Source organism: Dendropsophus ebraccatus, chromosome 9 (genome assembly GCF_027789765.1).
Source record: "Dendropsophus ebraccatus isolate aDenEbr1 chromosome 9, aDenEbr1.pat, whole genome shotgun sequence".
NCBI classification, from domain to species: Eukaryota; Metazoa; Chordata; class Amphibia; order Anura; family Hylidae; genus Dendropsophus; species Dendropsophus ebraccatus.
The window spans coordinates 79,929,484-79,944,877 of NC_091462.1; the positions used below are offsets into that span (position 1 = coordinate 79,929,484).

General features: G+C 38.7%; 1 protein-coding gene across 3 annotated transcripts in view; it reads left to right on the plus strand.

Annotated features, from left to right (window-relative positions):
* MYH11 (myosin heavy chain 11) overlaps nucleotides 1–15,394 on the plus strand; it is an 86,299-nt gene that overhangs the window by 69,523 nt on the left and 1,382 nt on the right. For 2 of the 3 annotated variants that reach the window (XM_069983688.1, XM_069983689.1), the window contains 21 exons: nucleotides 458–566; nucleotides 688–819; nucleotides 1,126–1,332; nucleotides 1,477–1,614; nucleotides 1,708–1,831; nucleotides 2,061–2,232; nucleotides 2,644–2,856; nucleotides 3,987–4,131; nucleotides 4,219–4,425; nucleotides 4,514–4,618; nucleotides 4,731–4,883; nucleotides 5,312–5,560; nucleotides 5,639–5,851; nucleotides 6,024–6,236; nucleotides 6,444–6,605; nucleotides 6,751–6,879; nucleotides 6,976–7,064; nucleotides 8,385–8,508; nucleotides 8,585–8,793; nucleotides 9,285–9,393; nucleotides 9,550–9,722. In XM_069983688.1, the coding sequence (XP_069839789.1) occupies nucleotides 458–566; nucleotides 688–819; nucleotides 1,126–1,332; nucleotides 1,477–1,614; nucleotides 1,708–1,831; nucleotides 2,061–2,232; nucleotides 2,644–2,856; nucleotides 3,987–4,131; nucleotides 4,219–4,425; nucleotides 4,514–4,618; nucleotides 4,731–4,883; nucleotides 5,312–5,560; nucleotides 5,639–5,851; nucleotides 6,024–6,236; nucleotides 6,444–6,605; nucleotides 6,751–6,879; nucleotides 6,976–7,064; nucleotides 8,385–8,508; nucleotides 8,585–8,793; nucleotides 9,285–9,393; nucleotides 9,550–9,722 (3,375 nt within the window). Of the gene's footprint in view, nucleotides 1–457; nucleotides 567–687; nucleotides 820–1,125; nucleotides 1,333–1,476; nucleotides 1,615–1,707; nucleotides 1,832–2,060; nucleotides 2,233–2,643; nucleotides 2,857–3,986; nucleotides 4,132–4,218; nucleotides 4,426–4,513; nucleotides 4,619–4,730; nucleotides 4,884–5,311; nucleotides 5,561–5,638; nucleotides 5,852–6,023; nucleotides 6,237–6,443; nucleotides 6,606–6,750; nucleotides 6,880–6,975; nucleotides 7,065–8,384; nucleotides 8,509–8,584; nucleotides 8,794–9,284; nucleotides 9,394–9,549; nucleotides 9,723–11,648; nucleotides 11,682–15,394 lie in introns of all 3 variants that reach the window. The other variant, XM_069983690.1, reaches the window with a different exon arrangement.

Here is a 15,394-nt window from a genome sequence, read left to right on the forward strand (position 1 = left end):
AAACAACGTCTGTTTTTTGGTACTCAAAACAATAACCATTATTTTGAGTACTTGAGTACATGGACGCTGGGGGGGCCACACTATGAAGCGAGCTTAGGTGGTGAACTCTCTTCATAGCAGGTGAGGACCGGTTGCTATCAGCAGCCAGGCCCTCACCCTCAATGGTGGGCTGCCACGATCGCTGCACCTTGCATGGCAACAGCAGGGTCACAGTTCAGAGAGGAAAACAGAATGAATAAATCCATGAGGAAGAAACATGGTAAAGGGATTTAAGCTACTTTATTAAAAACTGCACATTTGTTCTCCTGTACAATTATGTATGTGGCACACATCTGGTTAGAACTTCATGAAACCATCCCTTTAATTGTATACCTGTGTGGAAGGTCACCCCTCATGCGTTAGGCGTGAATTTATATACGTTACAGTCTTGAATTCTCAATGTATTTCACACTTACAGGGCTTTCTCAAAGAGACAACAGCAGCTCACCGCAATGAAAGTCATACAGAGAAATTGTGCTGCTTATCTGAAGCTTAGAAACTGGCAATGGTGGAGACTATTCACTAAGGTAACCTTCTAAAATCTTCACTTATCAAAATATCCACAGCAGTTAAATGCACAATAACACGCAAATATCTGGCATTATGAAAAGCCTAAAGGTTTCCTATTCACTCTAAATATCTTGCCAGGTGAAACCTCTGCTGCAAGTGACCCGTCAGGAAGAAGAAATGCAAGCCAAAGATGAAGAGCTTCAAAAACTCAATGAGAGGTTCCACAAGACAGAGCTTGAATTGAAGGAGATTCAGATGAAGCATGTGCAGGTAGATGGAAACCAGAACACAACTTCCAAAACCTGTTTCACTATCATTTAGTGCTGGTCAATCAATAATTAGTCAAACATATCTACATTATACTAAAGTAAATCTTACAATATACCCAAGATGTTGACATTGTCCTATAGTAAACCTTACACTGATATGTAGAAAACATCTCCATTATACTAGGGTAACTCTTACAACAATTCCTACAGAACATCTACATTATTCTATAAATGATAAATGATGTATGGAAAAGTCTACATTATGCCAGGGTACATTGTACACTGTGGTTATATTGTGCTTTTCTAGTTGACAGAAGAGAAGACTCTACTCCAAGAGCAGCTTCAGGCCGAGACTGAGTTATTTGCTGAGGCAGAAGAGATGAGGATACGGTTGCAAGCCAAGAAACAAGAATTGGAAGAGATTCTACATGAAATGGAAGCCAGAATAGAGGAAGAAGAGGAACAAAATCAGCAACTACAAGCCGAAAAAAAGAAGATGTTGCAGCAGATGCAGGTAATGCAGCATTTGTCATTTTGGACATCTTCAAAGTATGTCTACTATAGGTATAGGACATCCGAGAACTTCAGGGACGTGTTGAAAATATATGAACTTTACAACAGCAACTACAAAATTGTAAATTAATATGATCCACTTCAGGACCTGGAGGAACAATTAGAAGAAGAGGAAGCAGCCAGACAGAAGCTACAACTGGAGAAAGTGACAGCAGAAGCCAAGATAAAGAAATTGGAAGATGATGTTCTATTAATGGATGATCAGAACAACAAGTTATCCAAGGTATAAGCATAGACAGAAATGAATTATTTACAAGACAAAAAAAAGTTTATTCCCTGAAAAGCAAAATATGTGTAAATATATTTTTTAAACTAGGAGAGAAAGTTGCTTGAGGACAGAGTGAACGACCTGACATCCAATTTGGCAGAGGAAGAAGAAAAAGCTAAGAATTTGACAAAATTAAAAAATAAACATGAATCTATGATCTCAGAACTGGAAGGTCAGTACCATATATTTATAGATTTTTGGTAAATTTATATCTCCATATAAGCCACTATACAACGATGGATTATATAGGGCCCTTACCAGCTATCACCAGTGTGTCTGTTTTTCCACCCAAAATCTAAGGAACTCACTGATGCAGCTAACTCCCATAGACTTCTCTTGTACCTAATTGTATTAGAGGGTTAGCATTCTCATATGTAACCTCCTTTATGTCCTTCCTCTAGTGCGTCTAAAGAAAGAAGAGAAAAGCAGACAAGAGCTTGACAAGGTTAAGAGAAAGCTGGAAGGAGAAGCCAATGACCTTAATGAACAAATTGCCGAGCTGCAAGCACAGATCGCTGAGCTCAAACAACTCTTAGCTAAAAAAGAAGAGGAGCTCCAGGCGGCTCTCGCCAGGTGACTATTTTAGGAATTAATCAAGCAAGAAGAACAGTTTCTCAGGAACTAAGTGATAATATAGAGATTCATTCTGTAGAGGGGAACATAGTAGAGGTTAACAGCAAAGCTATAGTAGTTGCACAACATTGAAGACTTCCAGGATGTGTGTTATAGCTGGATTTAGCAGCATACAATCAACATTAGAGATGACTAAACCTGCTGTAAGTGGACTATGGCCGTCCTCCAGCTGCATCCACCTTCTTTAGGCAGTGGTATTCAAATGCTGATCGTTCACTTCGCCAAGTTGGCAAACATTACATAAGCAAATTGCAACATTAAAATTATTTGGGGTGAAGATATAACTTTTGCACTTGTACTTGAAAACTGGATTCATTGTTCCACATTTGTCTCCATTTATCACGATTTTAGGTTGGAAGATGAACTTGCCCAGAAGAATAATGCTTTGAAAAAAATCAGAGAGTTAGAAGCCCACATCTCTGATCTTCAAGAAGACTTGGAATCAGAAAGAGCAGCGAGAAACAAGGCAGAGAAGCAAAAGAGAGACTTGGGTGAAGAGTTGGAAGCACTGAAGACAGAGCTGGAAGACACACTCGACAGCACAGCAACACAGCAAGAACTCCGGTAAGCAGGAGTCCCTACACTCTCCATGGTGTTTGCGACTGGGCTCCATTCATCAGTCTAGATTGGAGACCAATGGTAGGTTCATCATGATGAGAGAATATCTATGGGGTATGCCATAAAGGTTTATAGTTGGTATATACTTTTAGGATAGCTTCACACACATATACCAACAGAGATACGCAGCAGATTAGATCTGAATAACTAAACACAGCATCAAATCTGCACCATCAAATCTGCTGCAGATCTGCTGCGTATCTGCTGCGTATACGATGTGTGTGTTTGTACCCCTAAAGGCTGGGTTCACACACTGTATACTTCAGGCAGTATTTGGTCCTCAAGTCAGGTCCTCATAGCAACCAAAACCAGGAGTGGATTGAAAACACAGAAAGGCTCTGTTCACACAATGTTGTAATTGAGTGGATGGCCGTCATATAACGGTAAATAACTGCCATCATTTCAATATAACAGCCGTTGTTTTAAAATAACAGCAAAAATTTGCCATTAAATGACGGCCATCCACTCAATTACAACATTATGTGAACATAGCCTTTCTGTGTTTTCAATCCACTCCTGGTTTTGGTTGCTATACAGCCTCACAAATACAGCCTCAAATATACATAGTGTGAACCCAGCCAAAGACTGTAAAAATGTGTAAAAATTTATATGATGGCAAGGCAGACAGTGATTGGCTCAGGCAGCAGGTCCTGCTCCCAACCACTTATATCAGAAGCAAGAAATGGGGAGAAAAGATCGGGGGCAATAGACATAGCTGTTCAGGAACAGCGATAGATCAGGGCCAGGTAAAGTATGTTTTTGGTCTATTGCCCCACCACCACCATCATATTTATGTTTACACAGGGACCAGAATATTCCTCTAAGTGGTAAAGTACTAGTTTTGTTATTGTTGTAATACTTGCAAATGTGCCCTTTTAACTATTCACACAAGAAAAAAATCAGTTCTTGATCTAAGCCCTTGAGGGAACATTAATGTCTTTTCATGTGGTAACATATAGGAATTATCAGTTATGGCCGGCTAATATCCATAATTGTAGATTGCAAATTGTAGATTATACATATGTATTTAGTATGTTGTATATGTAATGCTTCATAATGTGCCTACTTCATTATAGAGCCAAGAGAGAACAAGAGGTTACAGTATTAAAGAGGGCATTGGAGGAGGAGACGAGATCCCATGAAGCCCAGGTCCAAGAGATGAGACAGAAGCACACGCAAGCTGTTGAAGAGATAACAGAACAACTGGAACAAGTGAAAAGAGTAAGAATTCTTCATTACCTTTATCAAATCAGAAAAATGTTTTAGTAGGATACTCAATTATACATATTTTACCTTCCCATTGCACAGGTTAAAGTCAACTTGGAAAAGAGCAAACAAGCTTTGGAGAAGGAGAACTCAGAGCTCACAGTAGAGATCAGGTCACTAAATCAGGTCAAGCAAGATGTGGAGCATAAGAAGAAGAAGGTTGAAGTTCAGCTACAAGAACTACAAGCTAAGTATGCTGATGGAGAGAAGGCTAGAAATGAGCTGACCGAAAAATGCCACAGAGTACAGGTATACAACATTACATTGCTGGAATCCTCTTTGGAAATCACTCCCCCGCCTTACTGATTTACTATAAACAGTTTCCTTATATTTGTAGGTGGAATTGGAAAGCGTCACTGTCCTACTGAACGAAGCAGAATCAAAGTCCATCAAACTTTCCAAAGATGTTGCAAGCTTGACATCACAGCTCCAGGACAGTCAGGCAAGTGATTTTAAGTTAAATATAATAGTATAAATGATTACTCGTCTCCCCAAAATCTTTTCCTTTTAATGATCTTCAATGTATACATAAATTTATATTCTTACCACTTTAGGAGTTGCTCCAAGAAGAGACTCGTCAGAAGTTGAATGTGGCCACCAAGCTCCGACAAATAGAGGATGAGAGGAACAGTCTGCAGGAACAACTGGATGAGGAAACAGAGGCCAAGCAGAATCTTGAACGTCATATCTCCACACTAAATGTCCAGGTACTTGGTCTGTAATGATCCTATAATCCAGGCAAAACGTATATAAGTGCATGTATTACCTACAGCCACCCTTTAACTACAATTTATTTAAGAAGCAACAGCATTAATCATTTTAGTTTTTGTAAGACTAGATATTGGACTGAAAGTAAAAGTAAGGGTGTGTTCAGACGTGGCAGATTTGTTGCTGACATCCACAGCAAATTACTGTACGATATATGTTAATGGGATTTTGAAAATGCCAATTAGATGTTTTTTTACCCCTTGAATGTACTGTATAGCAAAAACCTATTTTACACCTGGGGTGGTCCAACTATCACACAACTGATCTTCATATGTAACAATTTTTTACCATACTAACACATTAAATGCCAAGGTTTTTACCGTTATCAAATTCATGAAATATAATCTATTTGTTCCTCCCATTTCAGCTCCAAGACTCCAAGAGGAAACTGCAAGAATTTACTGCTACAATAGAATCAATGGAAGAAGGCAAGAAGAAGTTCCAGAGAGATATTGAGTCCATGACACAACAGTTTGAAGAGAAAGCAGCTTCCTACGACAAACTGGAAAAGACCAAGAATCGGCTACAGCAGGAGCTTGATGACTTAATAGTTGACTTGGACAATCAACGCCAACTTGTGTCCAACTTGGAGAAGAAACAGAAGAAATTCGACCAGGTTTGTCACAATTTGACTGAGATATATTGTGTGGTGATTTTATAGATCAGTGGATAACCATTCCTGTTGTATCGGCAGATGTTGGCTGAGGAGAAAAACATATCTTCAAAATATGCAGATGAAAGAGACAGAGCTGAGGCTGAAGCCAGAGAGAAAGAAACCAAAGCGTTATCACTGGCCAGAGCACTTGAGGAAGCCTTACAGTCCAAGGAAGAACTTGAAAGAGTTAATAAACTACTGAAGGCTGAGATGGAGGACTTGGTCAGCTCAAAGGATGATGTAGGCAAGAATGTAAGTAATGTATATGGTTAATTTAAAACATACATTGCTTCTACCAAGAAACTTTTGCAACCTTGTCAGATTAGCTCCAGTCACAGATCATATACGTGGTTCTGTTTTTCAAGTTTGGGTAAAGGGTGGAAGTAAATGATGCTGTGTTTTTTTTTGTTTTGTTTTTTTTTAGGTCCATGATTTAGAGAAATCCAAGCGGACCCTTGAACAACAAGTTGAAGAAATGAAGACACAGCTGGAGGAGTTGGAAGATGAGCTGCAAGCAACTGAAGATGCCAAACTTAGACTTGAAGTCAACATGCAGGCCCTTAAAACACAATTTGAAAGAGATTTACAAGCAAGAGATGAGCAGAATGAGGAGAAGAGGAGGCAGCTGGTCAAACAGGTAATAAGAAATATACATTATTCAATCCATCAATATCAACTACACAAGTATAAGGAATGTAATAGGATGTGGACACAATATATGAATATAATAATAATACAAATAATAATAAACTAAATTTCCTGATCTTTCTTTCAATGCAACAATTTTAGTTGTTCTGATATCAAAAGAGTAGTCTTCATCGATTATTTGTTCTCACTTTTTAAGGTGCACGAGTATGAAACAGAACTGGAAGATGAACGCAAACAGAGAACACTGGCAGCTGCAGCCAAGAAGAAATTAGAAGTTGACCTGAAAGACTTGGAAGGACAAGTTGACTTTGCCAACAAAGGCCGGGATGAAGCTATCAAACAACTGAGGAAGCTGCAGGTCAGCAGAAATCAGAACATTTCAGACAAACAAGAAACATGTTCATACACAGTTACTTAGTGTCATTACCCACAAAGGGTCTACTGTGTCACCATTGATACATTAGATTACATTTTACATTTCTACCTAATTATATGTATTTCAGGCTCAGATGAAAGACTTCCAGAGAGATCTTGATGATGCTCGTGCAGCACGAGAGGAGATCTTTGCTACTGCTAGAGAAAATGAGAAGAAAGCCAAGAGCTTAGAAGCGGAACTCATTCAACTACAAGAGGTAATAGATGAGATTATTTCATGGGAAAGGAGGAAAGAAATATAACCATAATGTGAACAAATAGTCCCAGAAGTTCATAGATGTTTTCTACTTTAGGATTTGGCTGCTGCTGAGAGGGCAAGAAAACAAGCTGAGATGGAGAAGGAAGAACTTGCAGAAGAACTTGCAGGAAGTGCATCAGGAAAGTAAGTGAAAGCTTTCAAGAACAAAAAGTAAAACAAAATATTCAACTTTACTGTAAAGATCAGCAATTGTAGGCCCGTAATGCCATCAATCCAGTTTGACTTTAAGCCACTCCCGAGGGTGTGGTCTAAGAGGTCCCCTGGTTTCCACCCTATATCCCCATATGGGAATGATTAATCCTGGTATAGGTAGTTGGCCTTGAGGGCCAAGAGATGCTGGTGCAAAGCACAAAGGGGCTAGCCAGAGAGGAGTCCATATACAGGCCAAGATCTTTGGCTAATAGTTCATGTGTGTGGTCAGTAAATGGGCTAACAAGTCAGGGTGGGCAGCATAGTTTTATAATCAGAATCAAACCGGGAAGTAAAATTTCCAAAGACAGGGAGCTAACCAATCTGTTGAATATAACAACCGGAGGCTACCTTTGTTTCTATTGTAACCACAATCTCCAAAGGCAAGCAGAACACATATAGGTGCACCCACGTATATTTAAAAATATACAAATTTTATTGAACACAAATTCACATAATACATAGCAAAACTAGACAAAAAGCATAAAAACACTTAAAAACACCCAAAAGGGGTTAATCAATCACAGCAAACATGATTGCTATGCTTCAAACCGGGTAACTTAGCCTCTAATAAGGAATTAGCCAGTCCACAATATTACTGAATAAACACTCACATGATTATAAAATGCATGTGCAGTAAAAAAAAGCTATAATTTATGACCAAATCACTGATACTAATACCTGTAAAGTGCTAGTGCTCAATAATACATGATTCAAAAAGATGACCAAAAGATGAAAAAGACAGCAACTAGGGCACAAAAAAATCAAACAGAAAATACAAAAATGTGAAAAAACACAAAAAAACAATGAAGCACGAATCACATGGAGTAATAGTCACCTGCAAGCTACACCGGACCAAACCCTACGCGTATTGTCACTCCTAAACAGTGACTTCGTCAGAGTCAAACCGGGAGGCATGATGTAGTACATGGCAGCAGGCAGGGATGAAGTCAAAGAAACAAGCTGGAGTCATACACTGTAATAACAATGCAATCAACACTTTTGCTAGAACTATAGAACTCTAGGAACCTCATACATTGTAATGGGAGGTAATTGGAGGAAGGAACAGGGTGCACACAATAGTCCTTTAAGATTCAGGGAGGAGCATGGCCCAGAGATGAAATAGTAGCGATGACCCGGTAGTTGTGCGCCTACAAAGTTCAGCAGACCAGGCCCCCATAATTACACTCACCAAGTTTATAACCTGAACGTGCATCAGAAGGATTTATAACATCAGTCATTTCTTGCCTATAGATCCACCCTCCTGGATGACAAGCGGCGCCTGGAAGCCAGAATCGCACAGCTGGAGGAGGAATTGGAGGAAGAACAGGGCAACATGGAGGGCATGAGTGACAGAATGAGGAAAGCAGTGCAGCAGGTAGGTGTCAGGATAATGGCTTTTATTATAGATAGATAGACTGACATCAATAGAGTTTATCTATCTTTACCTGCAGGCAGAACAACTTACCAATGAACTGGCGGCTGAGCGCAGTACTGCACAGAAGAACGAGAGTGCACGCCAACAGCTGGAGAGGCAGAACAAAGAACTGAAGAACAAACTACAAGAAATGGAAGGCTCTGTCAAGTCCAAATTCAAGTCCACTATTACTGCATTGGAAGCCAAGATCTCTCAGCTCGAGGAACAGTTAGAACAGGAAGCCAGGTACAGTAGATAGTCTGTTGAATATGTATATTGTGTGTTTTCTTACTTTATTTTATACACAGTGGGGGAAATTTATCAAGACCGGCCTACTAAGCCTTCTAGTAAATCTGGTAGACCTTAGGCGGCCATATGGCAAGTGGAGAAATCTAAACCTGCACCGGAACTGTCGTAGATTTTCGCCGTGATTTACACCTGTTTACCGACATAAAGCATAATAAATCAAATGTGGGAGGAGGCCATGCCTTCTCCCCACATTGCTGTGCCAACATATCACATATTTGTGCCTAAAACAAGTGGTTTGCACGGAAATCTATGATTCTTTTCACATTTATGCCAAGCGCAGGCTTAATAAATCTGATACAGATATACATAGCAATGATACCACATAGTCGGCTAAAGCAAGAAGAGTAGTCTAATTTTCAACACTTTCTCACCAAATCAGTCTCCGTGTATAGATTCATTATGGTGATTTTTTTTCCCATTAATTTCAGAGACAAACAAGCATCATTGAAATCAGTAAAACAAAAAGACAAAAAGCTTAAGGAAGCTCTTCTGCAAGTTGAAGATGAAAGAAAGCAGGCCGAGCAGTTCAAGGACCAGGTAAACTCATGTCAGCACCTTGTAGTTACATAGGAAAACATCAGGCTCCTCTAAATTTAAGTCCTTGTTATTTCCCAAAATGGCTTCCACCCAGGCTAGGAGTACAGTCTCTTCCCCATCTCAAGGTTATTTATGTCTAATTCTTTGTAATTTTAGGCCGATAAGGCATCTTTAAAACAGAAGCAATTGAAACGGCAGCTGGAGGAGGCTGAGGAAGAAACACAACGTCTCAATGCTAACCGCAGGAAACTGCAGAGAGAGCTGGATGAGGCCACCGAGAGTAATGAGACACTGACCAGGGAGCTCAGTGGACTTAAGAGCAAACTCAGGTAAGGGCATTATATGTGTTGGCGCTAAACAGTGAATATGTATGATTTCACAAAAAACTAGGTGGCGGATATTTACATTGTTCAACTATAACATTAAAACGACTGACAAAAGAAAAGAAGGCTTTGATTATTGTGTGACAATGGCAGCTTTGAGGGGTGGGACATATTAGGCAGCGAGTCAGTCAGTTCTTGAAGTTGATCTGTTGAAGTGTTGAAATCAGAAAAAAAATGAAGAAATGTAAGAATCTGATCGACTGTAAAAAGTGTTTAATTATGATGATTAGATAACTGGGTCGGAGAATATTCAATAAAGAAGGTCCTGGGGGGTGTTCCCAGTATACAGTGGTTACCTACCAAAAGTGGCCCAAAAGTCATAGATCCATTTTGGAAGTGAAGGCTAGCCTGTCTGATCCAATTCTATAGAAGGGTTACTGCAACCTAAATGGCTGAAGAAATTATGCTAGCTATAACATAAAGGTGTCAGATCACATAGTGCATCATAGCCTGCCGCACAGCTATAGATTGCCCATGCTGACCTCTGCCCAACACTCAAAGAGCTCACTATGGATGCAAGAGCATCCCAGCTAGATCAAGGGCTCTAATCTGATAGATCTCTTTCCTATTATGTGGCTGACCAGGTGCATGCATTGTGCTGGGGAATAGCTGGCAGCCAAATGCACTATGGGAGGCTGCAGTGTTTTACCCAAACGTGGATTCATGTGGATGTTACTTTCATACATACTGCCTAGTAGGTCAAAGTAGTTCTGGCAACATAATAGGAACCTACACAATAGTGTTCAGGTGGTTTTAATGTTATGGTTGAACGGTGTGTGATCGCAAAAAAAAAAAAAAAAAAAAATATATATATATATATATATATATATATATATATATATATATATATATATAGGCAATATATGAGAGAAGTTATTGTACTGTAGTAAATGTGTTCATGTAACTCATGTAACATAAGCCATAAATAAGAGAGAAGCAGCAAGATACAGGACTGTAAGTCTAAAACTAGTAACACCTCCATGAGAACAACCACCGAATAATGCAGGTTCCTTATTGTAGTTTCTGAGACCCCACCATGCCAATACACAGCAGTCTGTACGGTGTAGTCTTACCCCTGCTTTCATTCTAGTAACCTGCATTGGAGGAATAAAAGTAGCCATCCTGGAGACTTTATGCTAATGTATAATCTCCTGGGTAAATATAATGTCTTATAGATATGGGGAACTATACATAAATTTATAGTATACCCCAGTAGATATAGGTCCTGATATTTTCTCTGTATATGACCCTCCTATGAGTAATGTGAGAACAGGGATATATTAGGAAGGCGTTTATTACTCTGACCACTTTGATGCCTTCTGAGAACCTATTATCAGGGGAGAGGAGCCTGCCAGTATACTGTGCCAAACTTATCTAACATCTTGTTATTATATAACCTTGTATGGTAAAAGACATCACGCTTTAAGCTAGTAAAGAATGTTGCTTGAGTGAAGTTATACAAAAAAAAACCCATCCAAGTATAAGGCGTTTCTTCTAGAGCACTTGGGAGCTGACATCATGTTAGTGCTTAGAAAGTCAGACATTCTAATATTCTCCTCTATTCAGCTCTCAGATCTGACTATGTAGATAGCAGCCATTTATAGAAGATGTCATAAGGGTTGTATGTAGAAAGCAGTGATTCAGGACAGTGGCGATCAATCAGAAACCATATTGGTTCTCCCTAAAAATTCACACACAGGGGTAAAACCTAAAGGGCCATGGGATATAAAACTTCTCCTTAGGGGTCTCAGCCCCCAGACTTATTCTAATGTATGATGCGGAGAGCAGACAGAAATATACTGTTCTTATATTGACACCTTTGATTTGAAGTGATCTTGTTATGGTATAACAGCTGCAGACTTTCTATTGCAGAGGGACACAGGATACTACGCAATGACTAAGCAGGTACCAACGCCTTCAATTTTGCAGCTCCTCCTAAATGGACGTATTTCTACCTTTTTCTTTTTATTCCTTTTAAAGACACATTGAATGTCTCAGACCCGATGTACCAGGCCACGTAACTTCTGTCTTGACAAACATGTCTTGCAAACTAAAACTTTAACTTAAAAAAGTAATAATACAAACACAAAAAGTTTGGCAGCATGGAACATGCAATGTGTCTTCAAACATCCACCCTTTTCCTGCAAAATCTGAAGGCTTGGACATCTATGTATGGATACAATCTAATTCATGAGATACAACTGAGCAAATTAAAAAACTAACGTTCTACACCCATAGGGACATATTGTAGACGATACCATGCACTTAACTAACTAAACACACTTCAATCTCTCCATTGTCATGTGGAATGTGTCCGTCATGCATGATAATGAGCACTATATGTAAGAATTAACTGTACTTTATTCTACTGTATATTAGGAATATTACACATACATGGTTGGGTAATGCTTATTTTACTTTATAGGTTGTCATACAACTTTTTTTTTTTTAACACTATACCTAATATGTAAAAGTATAAAACCACTTGTCATATAAAAATCTCCCCTTAAAGAGGCTCTACATTTTTTATTGGGGGGGAAGGGGAGATATGTCTGGACTTTAAAGGGCTTATCCAGTGTTAGAAAAACATGACCACTTTCTTTTAGAGACAGCACCATTCTTGTCTTCAGTTTGGCTGGGGTTGTGCAACTAAGTTCCATTGAAGGGCAATTAATTGCATACCTCACCTGGAGTCAAGTGGAGACAAGAGTGGTACTGTCTCTGAAAGAAAGTGGCCATTTTTTCCTAACACTGGATAACCCCTTTAAAGGGAATTTGTCTTCAGAAAATGACCTATTGTTTAAAGTGTACCTGTCATTATAACTTTCAAAATCTTAATCAACAGTAGATGTGATATAAAGTAAGTTTGCAATATACATTCATGATTTTTTTTTTTTAGTTATGGAAAACACGGCACTTCCTGTGTTCTGACTTCTAAACACAGGAAGTCCTGTGTATCCCAGGCCATCTGAGCTCTCACACAGAGTAGGCAGTCATGTGTTTGATGGACACATTGAGCCGTGACTCTCTGTACAGGTCAGATTTACTGTGTTCAGTCTCTTTTTTTTTTAAATCAGCACAAGTCTAATAATCTGCCCTCAGGAGACTGGACCTGGATTTCTGGCAAGTATACCTTTATTTTACAGCCTGATAACAACAAATAAAAATAATGAATGTATATTGCAATCTTGCTTTATATCACATCTACTGTTGATTTAGATTTTGAAAGTTATTACAACAGGTACAAATCAAGTTTTTATGTTAAAAATCTGTTTAAGGATAGTGTGTTTATTTATTTTACTGTCTATAGTATAAAATATTCAGAAATTTTATTTTGGCCACTAGACTTAAACAGAATGTGTCATTAGAAAAAAAACTATTGTTTAAATCATGTTTTTATGTTAAACATATTTAAGAAGGTTGGTGACATTGTTTTTTAAATTTTCCATTTTACTATTTAGATTTTATAAAATAATCCTGATATCTTGCAGTTTTTATTCTTTCCACCAGGGGTAAAACTTAGCTGAGACTTCCTGTTCTGTGGTGATAAGAGGAGGCTACTGTAAAGTGATCTGTACAGCAATGCAGCAACATGTGACCCCAGTATATAGATAGCATCAGTATAAGACAATATTACCATGTTATATAGACAAGGTTACTAAATGCTGTTAAACACGACCCGGGCAAGATGGCAGCCCCCATAAGAGTAAAGTAAAAAAAAATAAAAAATAAAATCTGGATGATAGATTCATTTTAAATAGCAATGGAGAGATGTCCACAACACTTGCTTAAGTCCAACATACTTTATTGTGAATACATGGCAAGTGATATATGTAATGTAATGTAATGCAACGATTGTTAAGCGTATCATCATCATGGTATACCAGTGCACAGGAGGCTGGATACAGGAGGGGAATACAGATGGAGGAGGCCATGTCAGCAGTGCATGTAGCAGCTGGAGATCTGTTCTTGCTGTGCTCAGAAGCTGCATATAGGGAGCAATGTGTGACAATAAGATAAGTGTATGTGTTCAGGATGTAGGATTAGTGTTATACCGCTGCATTGTGTGTAATGACCCTGCAGCTTCTTTACGGGGTTTGTCTAAACTCCATATGATGCCTTCAAATCCCTGGGGTCACAATAATGATTTTAGGATTCCCTGAATATCACATATGTATTACACCCCATTCACAATTAAGACTAAACAAGATTCCAGAGTGTTTAATGGCACTGGATGTTTCTTTTCAGTTAGGTGTAGAAGGTGATATCATGGGTTAATATTCTACATGAGATCAGTTCTATTATTTTGAATCTGATGGGTAAACATGTGAACAGATAAAAGGTCACAATGATAAGACATCTTGCTAATACTGTATACTATTAACTTTGCATGGTCAATGCAGTAACATAACCATTGCCAAAGTGCATGCAGAATATGAACTCAGGGACATGGCCATAACTTACTGGACTAAATCATTGTAATTTACAGACAACCATTCATCCAGTTCAACACTAATCCACTCCCAATCTAGAATAACTGCATATGATATACATGTATTAATGTATCTGGTGCTCCTGTGCCTATTACAGATACATATATTTAAAGGAGATGTCTACCATAAAAATTCTCATCTCTGATCATTGACATCTGTACTTTACTTTAGTGATGCATTATGGGGGAGATTTATCAAACATGGTGTAAAGTGAAACTGGCTCAGTTGCCCCTAGCAACCAATCAGATTCCTCTTTTCATTTTCCAAAGTGTCTGAGGAATGAAAAGTGGAATCTGATTGGTTGCTAGGGGCAACTGAGCCAGTGTCACTTTACACCATGTTTGATAAATCTCCCCTATGTTTTTATACATAAGCAGAACACCTTGTAGGATTTCATTAGAGAGGGCCTCACTTTCAAAGAGTCCCTCTGCTGCTACAGGATTTAGACTAAATGAACAGTCATCCTTCTATTGAGAATGGAACAAAATGGACTTTATAGGGGTACTCTGTCGAAAATCTTTTTCTCTCAAATCAACCGTTGTCAGAAAGTTATATAGATTTGTAATTTACTTTTATTCAAAAATCTTCCCATACTTATCAGCTGCTGTATGTCCTGCAGGAAGTGATGTATTATTTCCAGTCTGACACAGTGCTCTCTGCTGCCACCTCTGTCCATCTCAGGAACTGTCCTGAGCAGCAGAGGTTTTCTATGGGAATTTGCTCCTGCTCTAGACAGTTCCTGGCATGGACAGAGGTGGCAGCAAAAAGCACTGTGTCAGACTGGAAATAATACATCACTTCCTGCAGGACATATAGCAGCTGATAATTACTGGAAGACTAGAGATTTTTAAATAGAAGTAAATTACAAATCTATGTAAGTTTCTGAAACCAGTTGATTTGAAAGAAAAAGATTTTCGCTGGAGTACCCCTTTAAACGGCTAAATCCAGTTTCAGCAAATACAAAATCTTCTTTGTGTCATGAAGTTATACAATATAGCAATATATGTTCCGTATCTATTGCTCAGAGTTTTAACGCACAGGCACACAGCTCCTTAGCTGTAGTAGTTATCAGAGATGTGCTATAATCAAGGCTACTACTAAATGACAAGTGTTCAAAACGGACAC